Genomic DNA, 14,553 nt, shown 5'->3' with positions numbered 1-14,553 from the left:
TTAAGCTCCTTGGTTTATCTCATGTATACAGGGTTTGAAATTAACACCCGCTAAATGTGGGTAAAAATCAACTGTGGCGGGTAACGCTGTCAAATCACGAGCCAATGTGGCATGTTACTTATTATGTTTACTCACTTTGCAACCAAATCTGAAATCAAGCCAAATTATTTACTTTTTTTGTCTTGTTTCCTTTGCAGATTTTCTACAATCAAATCATCCATAAAAAAATTCAAGTTGACTTGGTACATTTTTTTCTTTGTCTAGGGAGTTTATCATGGAAGTACACCTTTCTGGGTCAATTGACACGACAATTAAAAAAATTGTATTACTGTTGGTGAGATTGCTCATATAATATAGATTGAAAAGAATGAATGTAAGGACTGTTTAGTATCTATTGAGTAAGAGTGATGAGAGTTTCTTCTTGAGAAGACTTGAAGAGCTACTGAAGAGTCAGATTCTCATATTCAGAAGAACCGGACTGGTGAACAGCAGGTCTGGGATGGACAGACTGTGTGAAAGACTCACTGATTATTATCTGACTTTTTAATGCACAAATGCTTTTGCACATGTAGGTTTTGATATTTCTCTTACTGTGAGTGTGTCGTAGAGGTCAGATGATCTGGACTTGAGCTCAAGAGCTGTATATGTGTTTGCACTGGGATCATCGCTCTACAGGGAAACAGAGAGAAGGAATTTACAGCACAAAAAAATAATAGATTTTAAACATAGTGAGTTCATGTCTCAATCAGAGTTTGTCAGTTTGTCATGAGATGTTTGAGCAGTCTCATAATTTCACAACATATGATGTAAACTGACTTGATCACAAGTTGGACCAGCAATGAACAACATCTCTAAATATACAAAAAAGCCATTTTTATTTTTGATCATCTCACCTCATTTATAGCAGATCTTCTGTTTTTTCTTTTCTTCCGACTGTCAAAAACACAATTAATTTAAATTAATATACAATGAATAATCAAATATATTTATGAATTAGTTCAAAATATATATTTATGTACTCCTTATTGCTAAATTTTTATTTACATTAAAAATAATATGAACAATATGATGATGATGATGAATAATCCTCCAGATGCCGCTGTGATCACAATCACATGATGAACTGAAAGAGGAAGATCATCATGATTAACTCTCCAAACTGATGAATGATGTGAAGATACAGGAGTGTGTTAATAAAAGCTTCACCTGTGACAGTTACAGCGTCTGAAATAAAGTTACCCATGCAAGTAAACTAGAAGTTAGTTTCTAGCAAAAACAAAAGACACAGAGACTGAGTGAACTCAATCTCACCGTCTTTAACTCAACAGGGCCGGTGTCTGTAACTTAGGAAAACACACTTTTACTAGTTAAAACGCTTACTAGTGTTTGTCTGATAGAGTTGAACTGTAGTATTTCCTGTTGTTGTTCTTGTTGTTTCAGTTTCTGTTTGATGAGTCTCTGACAGAGAGAAACACCAGTGACTGAATCATGCAGTGAGAACATGAACACATATAAACTCTAAAGCTCTACATTCACACACAAACCATTCACATCATGTGAATATGAACAAACGTTTATTGATTTACACTGATTACTTTCAACTGAAAATATGTTAATGTTCATTATAAAGACACTCTTATCCAAAGCAATTTGTGCTTTTTTAATAACCGTGAGCAAACATCTGAGGACTGAACCTTCAGTCTTCAACAACTTTAACACATTTAATCTCAAAGGAATCATCTAATATATATAAATGACTTCAAGTACATTTAGAAGCACAATATTCAAGAAATAAGAGTCATAAAGAGCGACAGACAGAGGAACTGACCTGATTGTGGACTCAGTTCTGTTGTACTGAAAGATGACGGTGTTTCTGAAGAAGGGCTGATGGTTGAAACTTCAGTGGTCTTTTTATCTGAAGGGTCACAGGAAAGATCAACTTAAAACACTGACACTGAAGTTCATTTAAAATACATACAATCTTTCATTCAATCTCTGTTTTAATCACTCTGTTTCTTGTTGTGCCAAAGAAATACAGTAAAGTCACTTTACACTGTAAAAAAGAATACATTGATTTTATTAATATCTAATTAATAAAAATGAGGCAACAGATTACAAGCAATATTATTAATTAAATTTAACAAATTAGAATTGAGTAATAATTAATCAAATGAATCCTTAAAAGTTAACCATTTAAAATGAGTAAAATTTACAAAATATCTTTTATTGCCAACATTGAAGACACCTGGTGTTAACAAGCAGAATCACTGAAGGAGAAAACCATAATTAAAGTCACCATTATGGAGATCAGTGTGTGTTTTAGTTGGGCTCTTGACCCTTAAATCATTTACTTTAAGTTTTGTTCGGCTGCTGTACATGAATTATAACAGCCAGATGGACAAAGAGAAAAGATTATCTGATGGTGTTGGTTGTGTTTTAACATAATCATTATTTCACAATCATTAGACCTGAATCACTGAACCTCATATAGAGTCCAATTTATGAGTTAAGTTAACTTTATTAATTACAGCAGTATAATATTTTTAGCCTTTTCAATGAAATCCAAATGATCAAATCAATAATAAAAAATATATATATATATATATTTTTTGGCACGCGCACACACACACACGCACACACACACATCAAAATTTAGTGTATGAATCTCTGCGATGGTGACAAACAGATCACCTCTGAACATAAGCTCATTATTTATTCATGCAGCAATGCATGATAGGAGCCATGAATGAGTTTTGATTGGTGGCACCCAGAATGCACTGCAACATGCTTTATAAATGTCACCATTGTTGAGATTCACAGGCTGATTATTGATGTCTGTGTGTGTCCTTTTCATGTAAGAGAAACTTTTTAGAAATTATTTGCCTTACATTGTAAAAGTTAAAAAATATTATGCCGTACAAGGCCAGTGCTGCTATAATTAATATAGTTCACCTAACTCATAAATTGGACTCTATATGAGTTCAGTGATTCAGGTCAAATGATTGTGAAATAATGATTATGTTAAAACACAACCAACACCATTACATCACCTTTTCTATTTGTTCATCTGGCTGTTATAACTCATGTACAGCAGCCGAACAAAACTTAAAGTAAATGATTTAAGGGTCAAGAGCCCAACTAAAACACACACTGATCACCATAATGGTGACTTTAATTATGGTTTTCTCCTTCAGTGATTCTGCTTGTTAACACCAGGTGTCTTCAATGTTGGCAATAAAAGATATTTTGTAAATTTTACTCATTTTAAATGGTTAACTTTAAAGGAATTAATTTGATTAATTATTACTCAATTCTAATTTGTTAAATTTAATTAATAATATTGCTTGTAATCTGTTGCCTCATTTTTATTAATTAGATATCAATAAAATCAATGTATTCTTTTTTACAGTGTAACACACTACCAAGTCATAGTTATAGTGACAATTGGACCCTAATATACCCTAATATAGTGTGACCAAAACATGGGAAATCTTTTCTTTGTACTTTTGTCAGTAAAATAAAGTTGAAACAGAATTAACAAATCACAGATTCTTAATTTGTATCGCATTTTACAAAATTATCTGACTTTTCTGGATCTGGGGTTGTACAAGATTAATGACTTGATCTCTCACTCTCAGCTTGTTTCCATGCAGTTCATTTCTGCTATTAACAAATGAATCACTTACCTTCTTTAACCAGCAACACAATCTCTGAATAGACATCAGGCAAAGGCACAGTCCTCTCCACAACACACCAGTATTGGCCTTCATCCTCTGTTCTCAGATCAGTGATGGTGACGGTGAAAACTCTGGCCGTCGTGTCGTCAGTCAGAGAGAATCTCTCGTCTTTAGCTGGAGATCCTGATTTAACCATGATGTTTCTATTTCTATAGTTACACTCCCCTTTACAAAAATACTTTGAAAATGATTCATATCCAGATTCATATGAGCATCTGATCTCAACTCTCTCTCCTCTGGATCCAGTAATTGTCTGTGAAGCTCCAACAACAACAGCTGAAAACACAAATATCATTATATAGAGCTGTAATGTGTGAGCAAGAGACATAAGCAGGCCAGAATAATAACTGACAAATATCATCCATATGAGTCTGATGATCATGTGATAACAGAGGAAAAACAAGAGAAGATGTCAAACTCTGTGTAAAAGAGCTGAGAGTCTCAAACTCACCTGTACAGATGCTGGAAAAGAGCAGCAGGACGTCCAACATGATGAAATTTGACAAGCGTTTCGCTTAAATAAAAGACCAAATTCTGTGTGACAAACGTTACTGTCGTTCTCTTCCGTACTGAGTGAACAATGTGTGTCAGCAACTGAAATATATATTTCCTTCCCCTTCTGTCTCTCTAACCACATCAGCTCTACAGGACATCAGTGATGATTCACCAAACTTTATTAAATATATAAGCAGTGTTTTACTCTGTGAGGAAGAGATGATCCACTTCATTATAAGAGGGAATGAGCATCTGTGACATTTACACAGTGTGTAAAATATGAGTGTTTCACACAGCGTTCCAGTGAACAACTCTTCTAGGGTATATTAAATATAAATGATGAGATCAAAATAAAATATTAAAATATATAACAACTTCTCAAGTATCAGTTCTCTTCCTGTGTTCATCGTCATAAGAAAGAAGAGTCTTACACTTGTAGTCCAGCCGGCAGTTCACATCACACTGATTCCCTCCACAAAAACACAATAGGATTTTCCCATAGGCTTCTGGATTATGCAAGAAAAAAACAAGCTTTATGAATAACAAAAGTTCATGATACACACATGTTTCAGATGAACACAACTTTTATGAATATTGAAGCCTAAATGCAGTCGCCAGAAGTGAAAAGCTAAAGGTAGGCTATAAACGAACTACATCATGGTCACATGACTTCAACGTCACCATCACTAAACTTCTGAAAACTCTTTCAGTTTTTATCTAGAAACATTTTCCCTGAAGGTTTGAGTTAGAATAGTTTATAAAATCTCAATTATAAGCTTATCGATGCTGTAAAAGCGACTGAGTTTACATGTTCGGCTGATGACGTTTAATCTCCACGACTGACTCTGTCGTCACATTTAGACACTTGTTAGCAACCGCCTTTTTCAAGACAAGTAACAGCTTCAATAAATCACGAGTGGGGAAATACTGATGTATTTTATGTGGTAGAATATAAAGCGTGTGTAACCCAGGTTGAAATCTGGTAATATATTATTAGTTCTGCTGCCCCTTTAAGAAGTGATCTCATGCCGCCCCAGTCATGTGACTGTGCTTGGCCAATCGCGCAGTAGAGCACAAGTTTAATTAGGCTGCAGCTTCTTCCTCATTCAGAGGTGTGGGGAAGCTGATCGGCAGCTGTGGATAGGTTTGTGTTCAACAAACAATTCACTCTTTTGCTTGATTTATTCTTTTAAGTTAAATACATCATTGTAACTTTTAGAATAACTTAGTGGCTGCAGGGGATTGTCACCGTCACCAGATTGCCATATGTTTACTTAGAGGAACTGGTGAGTACTCTGAATGAATGAACTACATGCTGAAAGCTAACATGTTAGCCAAATATTCACCAACTGGTTTTGATTAATTTTATGCTTTTGTGACATTTGCATTTGTGGGTTACAAATATATTTGTTTTCAGTAAGTGTGTTTATATGTAGTAAGGAAATCTGATTATAGTACTGTTGAATTTATTTGAACTTTGTGCAGCCAATACAACTTTAACATTGTACTGTTTATTGTGTTGTCATGCCCTTAATGTTTATTATTTGTAGTTTGTACATTTATTGATTCATTTTGTAATAATTTTGAATTGTGTGCACATGAAAATGATATCTGAGTGTGGAATGAGCTGATGCTTAGTTTCAACTTAGCCCTGTTATTTACTGGTCCTGTTGTTGTACTACAGGCCAGGTTTTTTTCTCTCTGTCTGGAGACGAATGATTGCGAGCCGAATTTCTATTGCTGGGAGCCTACCATCAGTGTAGCATCCACTGAATAGCCATCCTACTGGTCTGGTAGGAAGGTTGTCCACAGCCTGTCCCCCACACACTTCTCCATAGACTAGTGCTTCAACCCCACATACACATCCTTCACATGATGAACAATAACTTATGGACTTATCACTACAAACTTCCATAAAACCCTTGTGGGTTGTCGTGCTGGTCTTGTATACCATCTATTGCTGGGACAGTCCTTTGTCTTTTTGATTGTTGTGTGTGTGTATTTGCTGTAATTTATATTAGTATATACTTGGACAACAACTACCAAGTGCACTTAACTACAAACCGGTTCAACTGCAGTCTGTAAATATTTTGGGATTCTTTTCTTTTTCTTTCCTTTCATTATTTCTATTTGTAAATATTTTGTTTAATTATTTTGCAATATATGGTACCTGCACCAAATTTAAACTTATGTTTCTGTGTTGTTACTGACCACCAGCTCCTGTAGACGAATTTAGACTTCTGTTATTTTACTAGCCTAAGACATATTAATATCGGTTAACCGTTTCAAACACCCGTTACACGTGTCTTGAGCTTGTGTTCACCACAGACCTTATTTCAGCCATTTCACCAAAACCCATTTCAAAACCCCATTGACTTCGGGACGATGAAACCAGAAGTGCTAAAATGCAACTCGCTTCCAAGATTTGGCCGACAAACTGATGTCAAACCTGCACCTCTACAGCCATCTTACCCTGAGGGAACGTGAGGAGTTTCGGCACAGCGCCACCTAGTGTTGGCGGATAATGGACAATTGATATTTTAGCCTATAAATAGTTTGACCTTCAATAGTTTAATATCAAGCTGAACGACACCCAACTTTCCCATGTTGGCCATTTACTATTTTGTAGTAATATGATGTATTTTATGAACTCAATAGGATGTTATTATGAAACTTGGTTTGTGTGATCATGTCCTGAAGGAGCCTGAGAAGATATAAAGAGCTGTGTAGTGTTTTACACAATATCTTGTCAAAGCTACTGCCTTTTGCACTTAAACTTCATCATTGCTCTGATTCTCTGCTTTCTTAATGTTGCCTCTTGTGTGAATTGCCTCATAATCGCTGGTTTCTGCTGTATTTCACATTTTTAATAGCTTTATTGAGCTGTAGATGAGGTGTACCAAAGAATATTGAATTTTGTGTCATTTTTACATTTTATTTACTTTTTTTTTTTTAAAGTTGTTAGTAACATTTCTGGTTAGTATATACACTTTATAAACTGATAACAGTAAAAAATATATATATTATCAGCAGTAAACGTAGAACAAACAGGCAGGGATCAAACACCAGCAAAAGAGATATCCAAGGCTGAACACAAACGTACACGGAAAAAAATTGCTGTAAAATTTACAGCAACTTACTGGCAATTTTGGTTGTAAAGCCTGTAAATGTACAAGAGTACTGTAAATCATAAACTACAGTTATACAGCACACATGTAAAAGCAGCAAAACAAGAGCAGCTGTGAATTTACAGTTCTTCAATGTAATCTTTACAGTATGTTACTGTTATTAATAATGCAAAGGCAGGCAGAGTTTCAGGGCAGCGAACAGAGTAGCGAGTCTCCAGGCAAACAAAGCAGAGTCACAAAGGCAGTGAAACGATACGCTCAGAAACGTCAGCCAGGGCAGAACAAAACTTCGCAATGATGGAGTGGAGAGAGACTGAATAAATAGTCTGAATGATGAGCGGCAGGTGTGCAGATAACCAGTACCAGGCACGGGTCATGGGGAATGGAGTTAAAATGGATAATGTCAATATTCGGGAGAGGGAGCCCTCTGGAGGCGAGTACAAGGAACCACAGAGGCTTGATTCGTGACACAATGTCTGTGGACAGTCTTTTTCATTTATGGTTGATCACTGAATATATCGGACCCTCGTTTGTTGAGATGTTTTGTGGATGTGTTGAGATGTTTTGTGGATGTGTTGCTGTTACATAGATCAGTTCTGTCCCGCTGTCCTGTGTTGCTTCAGGAGACTTTATATTGGCATAATAATCACCGGCTGTATCTGTCACCTGATTGGTCGAGTGGGTGTGACTGGGGTTTGAATCAGGCTGCTGATTGGTTACTGTGGCGTAAACAGTAGAGACTTTTGGGCGGGTGTTGAGGTGTGATGCAGGCGTCTGATTGGATGAAGATGCAGGCGTCTGATTGGGTGAAGATGCAGGCGTCTGATTGGAGGAAGATGTTACCATGGCGACATCACTGTTTGGAATCTCCTCATACATGCGGTCAGTCTGAAAAACAACACATACATTAATAATCTAGTTAACATAGATAATTCTTTCTGTTGATCAATAAACAATCATTTAACATGTCTGATCTTCTACAGGTAAAGATTTGAACACTCACCTCTGTATTGTGCTGCATGTTTTGCTGAAATAAAGCTGAATGGAGCATGAATAGAGAAAAAAGACAAATCAATTCAAACACTAAAAACAGGACTTTATAATCACAAACAAACTGTTACCTGTCCCAGATTTCCTCTTCCTCTTCTTCAGGATGATGAAGGTTCCAGAACACAGAGTCAGAACCAGCAGAACCGAACCCAGACCGCCAGCAACAGAAGCCAGATCTGAAGGCAACGCTAAACACATGATATTTACATGATGAAACACAAACTGATTCTGATTATACTGGAAAATCAACAATAACATTCTAATAACTAATATAAATTCCTTTGATTATTGTACCATTAGGAATATTGTAATATTGTAAATATACAGGTGTTATATTGTGTAACTGAAGTGAAACTGCAATGGTAAACCTCGACTCTTCAGAAGAAAACACTTCTCTTTACGGCTGATGTCAAACCAAAATGTCTCCACAAATGTTCAAATCAATTTCCTTTCAAAGAGTGATCATGTGATCAGAGAGTTGCATTATGGGTAGTGTAGTTTGTGTGCTTACTAGTGTTTGTCTGATAGAGTTGAACTGTAGTATTTCCTGTTGTTGTTCTTGTTGTTTCAGTTTCTGTTTGATGAGTCGCTGACAGAGAGAAACACCAGTGACTGTGAATGTGCCGCTCATGCAGTGATATAATAACACATAATAATAATAGACAAACACACTTAACACTGTTTGCTATTGCTGCATATGAACAAATGTTGTGTTTTCTGTTCATATCACTGAATACTGATAATCACATTATATAAATGTTCATTTAGAAGACACTTTATTATCTGAACTGATACAGAGTCACTTTGGATAAAAGTCTCTGTCAAACCCACGTAAATCTGGACTCGTGTTATTACTGTCATTATGAGATGATTTTACTCAGAAACTGCAGAACCATGAAAACACTGACTGTCAAATGATGCGTCAAACATTCAGTTGTTGTACATTTGATTCGAGTGTTGAGGAACATCACAACCTCTAAATGTTCAGTGTGATGCAATTTTGGTTTATTTTTCACAGACGTTGAAGCTTTCAAGTTTCCAAGTTGATGCAAGTTTGTGTAAGACATGAATGATCTTGAATGCAGCATTAAAATTGTGTTTAGAAGCTTTGATATCTCTGTGTTCACTATAATCAGACTAACTATTAATGTTTTGATGGAAGTTAAGCTCTGAAAAGCAGGGTTCTCAAGTCTCACGCATTGGCCGTGAGACACACGCAATTCAACCAGTTCACACGCTCACACGCCACACCGTGTATTTCTCACGCTGAAAAGGCAATGCCAACCAAGTTGTCCTGCAAGCTTTATATATAACGTTGTATACGAGGCGCAGGCACACAAAATGAAGGTTCCTGCCGCCAGCACGTATCTCGGCCAGATTGCGTTCGTTACTAGGCAACATAGATGCGCGAACACACAGAAGTTGACGGAACATTCTCGGCCACCGTACATTCGTTACTCGGTAACCAACAACATCGCGCGAACACACGTCGTGATGTAGAAGGTAAGTTGGAAGAAAGCTTGTCTAACATTTTTAGGCTAGAACATTTAATATATAGCCCCTCGTACATTATTATTGATGCAGTCAAAAACTCTCCAACTACTTTGCAACCAGGCCAGAAGCTTTGGCTCAGTTTGGCTAGCTTACGTTATCTGAAACTAAGGGAAATGTTAGTGGGTATGGGAAGGAATGAAGATGTATTTCTTCATTTTATTTTAAATTATATATTATACTGTATTAATAGTCTTTCTAGTTACATTAAGGCTACATGTAACTTATTAAAACCCTCTGGGGTCCTTCGGGTCCAAATAAAAAGAAAAAAAGCACACAACAGTGAAGGGGTTAATCTATAAAACATCAAGAGTGCAAAACAGACACATCCACACACACACACACACACACACACACACACAAACACACTTTTATACACATACACACTAATAAATTCAGATTACAAAAATCTGTTTTGAATTTTTAAAAATCACAGCTTCATCGGAATTTTCCGAAACTTGGTGACTTTTATGGTATTAGGTATGTGAACACACAAAAAATATTGGGGTCATGATCCAAGCACGTCACACTTCTGCTCTTTGGTCAAAAATTACCCCCATAGGAAATGAATGGGAAATTGTCAAAAATATGAAAACACAGAATTTTTTTGTGCATACAATCTACAAATCAGCCAGGATGCAGAAAAAAAGGACTCAACGGTGAAGGGGTGAATCTCTAAAACATCAAGAGTACAAAAAAACACACACACACACACACATTTTTTTAATAAAAAATAAATAAAATAAAAATATATATAAAAAATGTCTATTATATTCAATGGGAAAAAATGGGTCATAATTATTGAATAAATATTAATTAAAATCATAAAATTATCTCAAAACACCAAAAAAGAAAAGAAAAAATATTATAAAAAACAAGTAAAAAAAAAAAAAAAATGATTTTTTATATATATATATTAATCCCGCCCTCCGGGTCCATTTTTTGGACCCGAAGGTCCTGAGTGTGACTGTTAAACGAAGGACCCCAGAGGGTTAAAGCAGAGTGCTCTGGGTAATATTTTATATCCTGTCAAAACATACATTAATCATTGCCATTGCATTGCATTTGTATTTCGATTTCGACTAGACACATTCAAAATGCAAAAAGATTTGTTTTTTCAAACTGTTTGGAGCAATTTGTTATATTTTTGTAATTTTTGTATATTTGTAATTTTGAAATATAACATTAAAGAGTATATTTGATGTGATGAATTGCTCTGTCATTTATCAGATTTACCAATTGTTATAATTTCAATTTGTGCTGGTTAATTATGACCAATGGGTAAAATTGGGGGGTGGGGTGGGGGCGGGGCTCCATTAGGGCTCCTCCCCCAACCGCATGTGATCTCACTCCAAGCTTTTGATAAAACTTGAGAACCCTGGAAAAGTTATGAAAACACAATCAAAACACATGTGAGTGCAGATGTCAGTGTGTGTGTGTGTGTGTGTGTGTGTGTGTGTGTGTGTGTGTGTGTGTGTGTGTGTACCTGTGCTGGTGTGTTCAGTGCTGCTATACGGTCTAATGCTGGATGTTGAGATCTGGACACGTGTCGTTGTCTCTGGAGATGAGAAATGAAGAAGAGCCGTCACGCCATAATAAATATATTCATAAAACAATAAACATGAGTGATGAAGCAGATTGGTGTTAAAGCTGCAGTCCGTAACTTTTTTTGTGTTCAAAATTTACTAAATTTATAGACACAAACAGAGAGAAGGAGCTCCGGCTCAATATTCTTCAGACGCAGCAGTTTATTAACCTCTAGAGCGCCTAAAGTTACGGAATAAGTGTTTATACTGGGACTACTTTACAACGGTCGGGTCGCACCGCTGAGGAGTAATCCAGTAATCCAGTGATCCAGTAATCCAGTGATCCAGTAATATTAACCTCTAGAGCGCCTAAAGTTATGGACTGCAGATTTAAGTGTTGAATATCAGGCACCTCTGATCACATTTAGCTGGATTTGTGTGTAGTGAGGAAACATCCATCCAGCTTTACATCCGTACGGTCCAGCATCTTCCATCTTCAGGTTACTGATGGTCACTGTAAATGATCTGGTCTGACGATTATCCTTCAGTGAGAATCTGCCCTTGATCACTGAGGACTTTCCTCCATCAGACTCTAGTATAAGGACACGGTCTCTGTAAACTCCTCTGTAGAAGTATTTATAAGAGTTTTCATATCCTCCTGGATAAGGGCACGTAATGATCACTCGTCGTCCCTCTGTTCCTCTCACTGTAATGTCCTTAGACAGTGAACTGCTCACTGCACACACACACACACACACACACACTGCTTTACTCATGTACACTGATAACATACACCATAATGTTAGATAATAAACACTTTTAGTAGAGATCTTCAGCTCTTACCCGTCAGCAGAAACACACAAACTATCAGTGGAAACTTCATTTCTTCATCAGTTCAGTTCAGAAAATCAGTCTGAAACTCTCAGTAGTTCCTCACACGACTCTCTGAAACTCCAACAGCAATAATACTGACTCATCTATATGTGGAGAGTAAAATAATACGCTTGTTTCTCGTCTCACGTGTTGAGTCTCAAACTCATACTGTTCACTGACTGTGTGTCCGTGTTTCCATGTGGCGTTAGATGTGAAAACGCCTCTCAGTTTTGACCAGGAAATGAACTGTGAAATCATCAACCACATCCTGTTTCTGTTCTGTCTTTAACATGTTTAGTGTTTTCTGTTGCTCTTTTTCTACTTCTGAATGTTTTAATATATTTTCACTAGTTCACACTTACAAATAAGTCAGATAGAATAAATGCGTATTTGGCGTGCTGTCCGAGGAGAGGGCTCCGGGCTCGGTATTCGGCCCGAACCCAGAGTACTCCCCCCGTATTCCTGGCTGTGAAAGAACAAGCCAAGGGTGAGGAGTCGGGGTGGTGGAGGGATGCTGAAACTGTCAAGGAAGTTAGGTGAGTTGACAGAGTGAATATATATATGCTTCCTCTCATGCTGATAGGGTAGACATGGTAATTGTTTGATGAGATGATTGATAGATTGGTTGATTGATTATTTGAACGTGCTCCTCCCGAACTTTGTTTATAAAACATAATTTCAAAACATGTTAACCCTCTGGGGACCAAGCTGTTTTTGGGGTCCTTGAGATGTTCTGACATGCCTTGACATTTGTGCTTTTTTCAGTTATTTATAAACATGTTAATGGCAAAGGTGTAAATTCACTCTATATAGCACAAACAGGGCTACCATAATATGCGAGCAACGTGTATGTAGATGTTTGTATTTTTAAGAGAATAATGTTTATGCGTGGTTATTGAAAAAAATGTAAATGAAAGTTGCTGAATTAAGACCACAAAACACATATTAAATATGTGTCCACAAGACTTTTGACTAATGGATGTTGTCCCTTTGAGTTCTAGCTTCAAAATTATGTGAAAATAGTCTTGCTTTATCGTTCACAAAAAAAAAAAAAATACATTGATTTAAATGGTGTAAAACAGGTTTTGCTTGGAAAGCCAATATGCGAGGGGGAGGAGTAGTTTACACCTTAGATTACAATGTCCCACCCACTCTGCATAATGACTCTGCATAATTAGCCATTCATTCAGGTGTGACACTGACTGAGCCACAATGCAAGGACAAAAGATGTATTTAGAAGAAGACTTATATTGACCATTTAAGATTTCGCTTACATCTCTCTTGTAAATATGTTTTGTTATTTTATTAAAAATGTTACAATTACAACAATAATTACAATTTCAACAATATTTCAAGTGTACTCTTTCTTTGTAAAAAAGAAAAAGAAAAAAGATTATAGGCCTACATTTTATCATATGTATTCATTAGTTTGAATATAGCAAATATATATATATATATATATATATATATATATATATATATATATATAATATATATAATATATATAAATATATATAATATATATAAGTAATATAGTTATATATAGTTATATATATATATATATATATATATATATATATAACGTTAGATATGAGCAGAAATTGCTAAACAAAAGCTTATTTGATGTGGCAGTATATTCTACAGTAGCCTAAAAACTGTACCCAAATCTAGTCAACAAGTGACTGACTGTAACGTTGTTTTTATGAAATATTAGGGCATATAAATGCTAATTTGCAGTTTAATACGTTGCTTATACAAATACATTTTATTTCAACATATTCCAGTCAATTTTTACTCATCTCAGTAGGCTATAGCAAAGCAGTTTATTCTTTCACACACAGACGCGCGATTCATATTTAGGCTAAACAGTCTTTACAAATATGTACCCTTCATTCATCTCACAGAAAGGCGAGTCATATTATAGAAATGCGATTCATCTTTTTGCGGTTTGCATAGGCCTACACTAACGTTATTCCATAACGTTATTCCACACTTGAGAAAAGAAAACAGCCTACCTCACTCCTCAGCGGGATCTGCTCCTCATATCAGGAGATATTGCTCCTCATATCAGCACTGTTCTGAGGAAACTTTTCTCCATAAGGTAGGCTAGGCTATATTATGCCTCACTCGATTGCGACGCGCTTTGTTTACAGCTGATGTGGGGGCGTTTCACAGACTGAAATGGTTCTCAGA

The 14,553-nt window shown here is 36.1% G+C and overlaps 2 protein-coding genes across 2 annotated transcripts; both read right to left on the bottom strand.

Annotated features, from left to right (window-relative positions):
- On the bottom strand, positions 1–4,323 carry LOC311284195 (protein CD300H-like). The gene is made up of 8 exons (XM_084399097.1): positions 4,189–4,323; positions 3,687–4,013; positions 1,829–1,915; positions 1,381–1,458; positions 1,045–1,123; positions 894–933; positions 592–669; positions 1–508 (listed from the first exon to the last, which is right to left on the bottom strand). The coding sequence occupies exons 1-8, from the start codon at positions 4,226–4,228 to the stop codon at positions 440–442; spliced, it is 798 nt and encodes a 265-aa protein (XP_084255223.1). The 5' UTR covers positions 4,229–4,323; the 3' UTR covers positions 1–439.
- A 2,874-nt stretch (positions 4,324–7,197) lies between these two features.
- Positions 7,198–12,554, bottom strand: LOC311284151 (uncharacterized protein). Its single transcript, XM_084399027.1, has 7 exons — positions 12,331–12,554; positions 11,900–12,223; positions 11,448–11,519; positions 8,922–8,999; positions 8,482–8,586; positions 8,364–8,398; positions 7,198–8,248 (listed from the first exon to the last, which is right to left on the bottom strand). Exons 1-7 carry the CDS (start codon positions 12,368–12,370, stop codon positions 7,853–7,855), a joined length of 1,050 nt encoding a protein of 349 aa, XP_084255153.1. The 5' UTR covers positions 12,371–12,554; the 3' UTR covers positions 7,198–7,852.
- Positions 12,555–14,553: the final 1,999 nt, after the last annotated feature.

The sequence above is a fragment of the Rutilus rutilus genome (assembly GCF_951802725.1).
Source record: "Rutilus rutilus genome assembly, chromosome: 2".
Classification (NCBI taxonomy): Eukaryota; Metazoa; Chordata; class Actinopteri; order Cypriniformes; family Leuciscidae; genus Rutilus; species Rutilus rutilus.
The sequence above is the reverse complement of the archived record's forward strand: the minus strand, read 5'-3'. Positions and strand labels throughout refer to the sequence as shown.

Bases quoted from the DNA above. Each gene is read 5' to 3' on its own strand.
- LOC311284151 (XM_084399027.1), bottom strand. From the start codon at position 12,370: ATGAAGTTTCCACTGATAGTTTGTGTGTTTCTGCTGACGG. The intron at 12,224-12,330 runs GTAAGAGCTGAA...GTGTGTGTGCAG, and splicing joins TTGTGTGTTTCTGCTGACGG to TGAGCAGTTCACTGTCTAAG. The intron at 8,587-8,921 runs GTAAGCACACAA...CGTTGCCTTCAG, and splicing joins ACTCTATCAGACAAACACTA to ATCTGGCTTCTGTTGCTGGC.
- LOC311284195 (XM_084399097.1), bottom strand. From the start codon at position 4,228: ATGTTGGACGTCCTGCTGCTCTTTTCCAGCATCTGTACAG. The intron at 4,014-4,188 runs GTGAGTTTGAGA...TTGTGTTTTCAG, and splicing joins CTTTTCCAGCATCTGTACAG to CTGTTGTTGTTGGAGCTTCA. The intron at 509-591 runs GTAAGAGAAATA...TCTTTCACACAG, and splicing joins ACCTCTACGACACACTCACA to TCTGTCCATCCCAGACCTGC.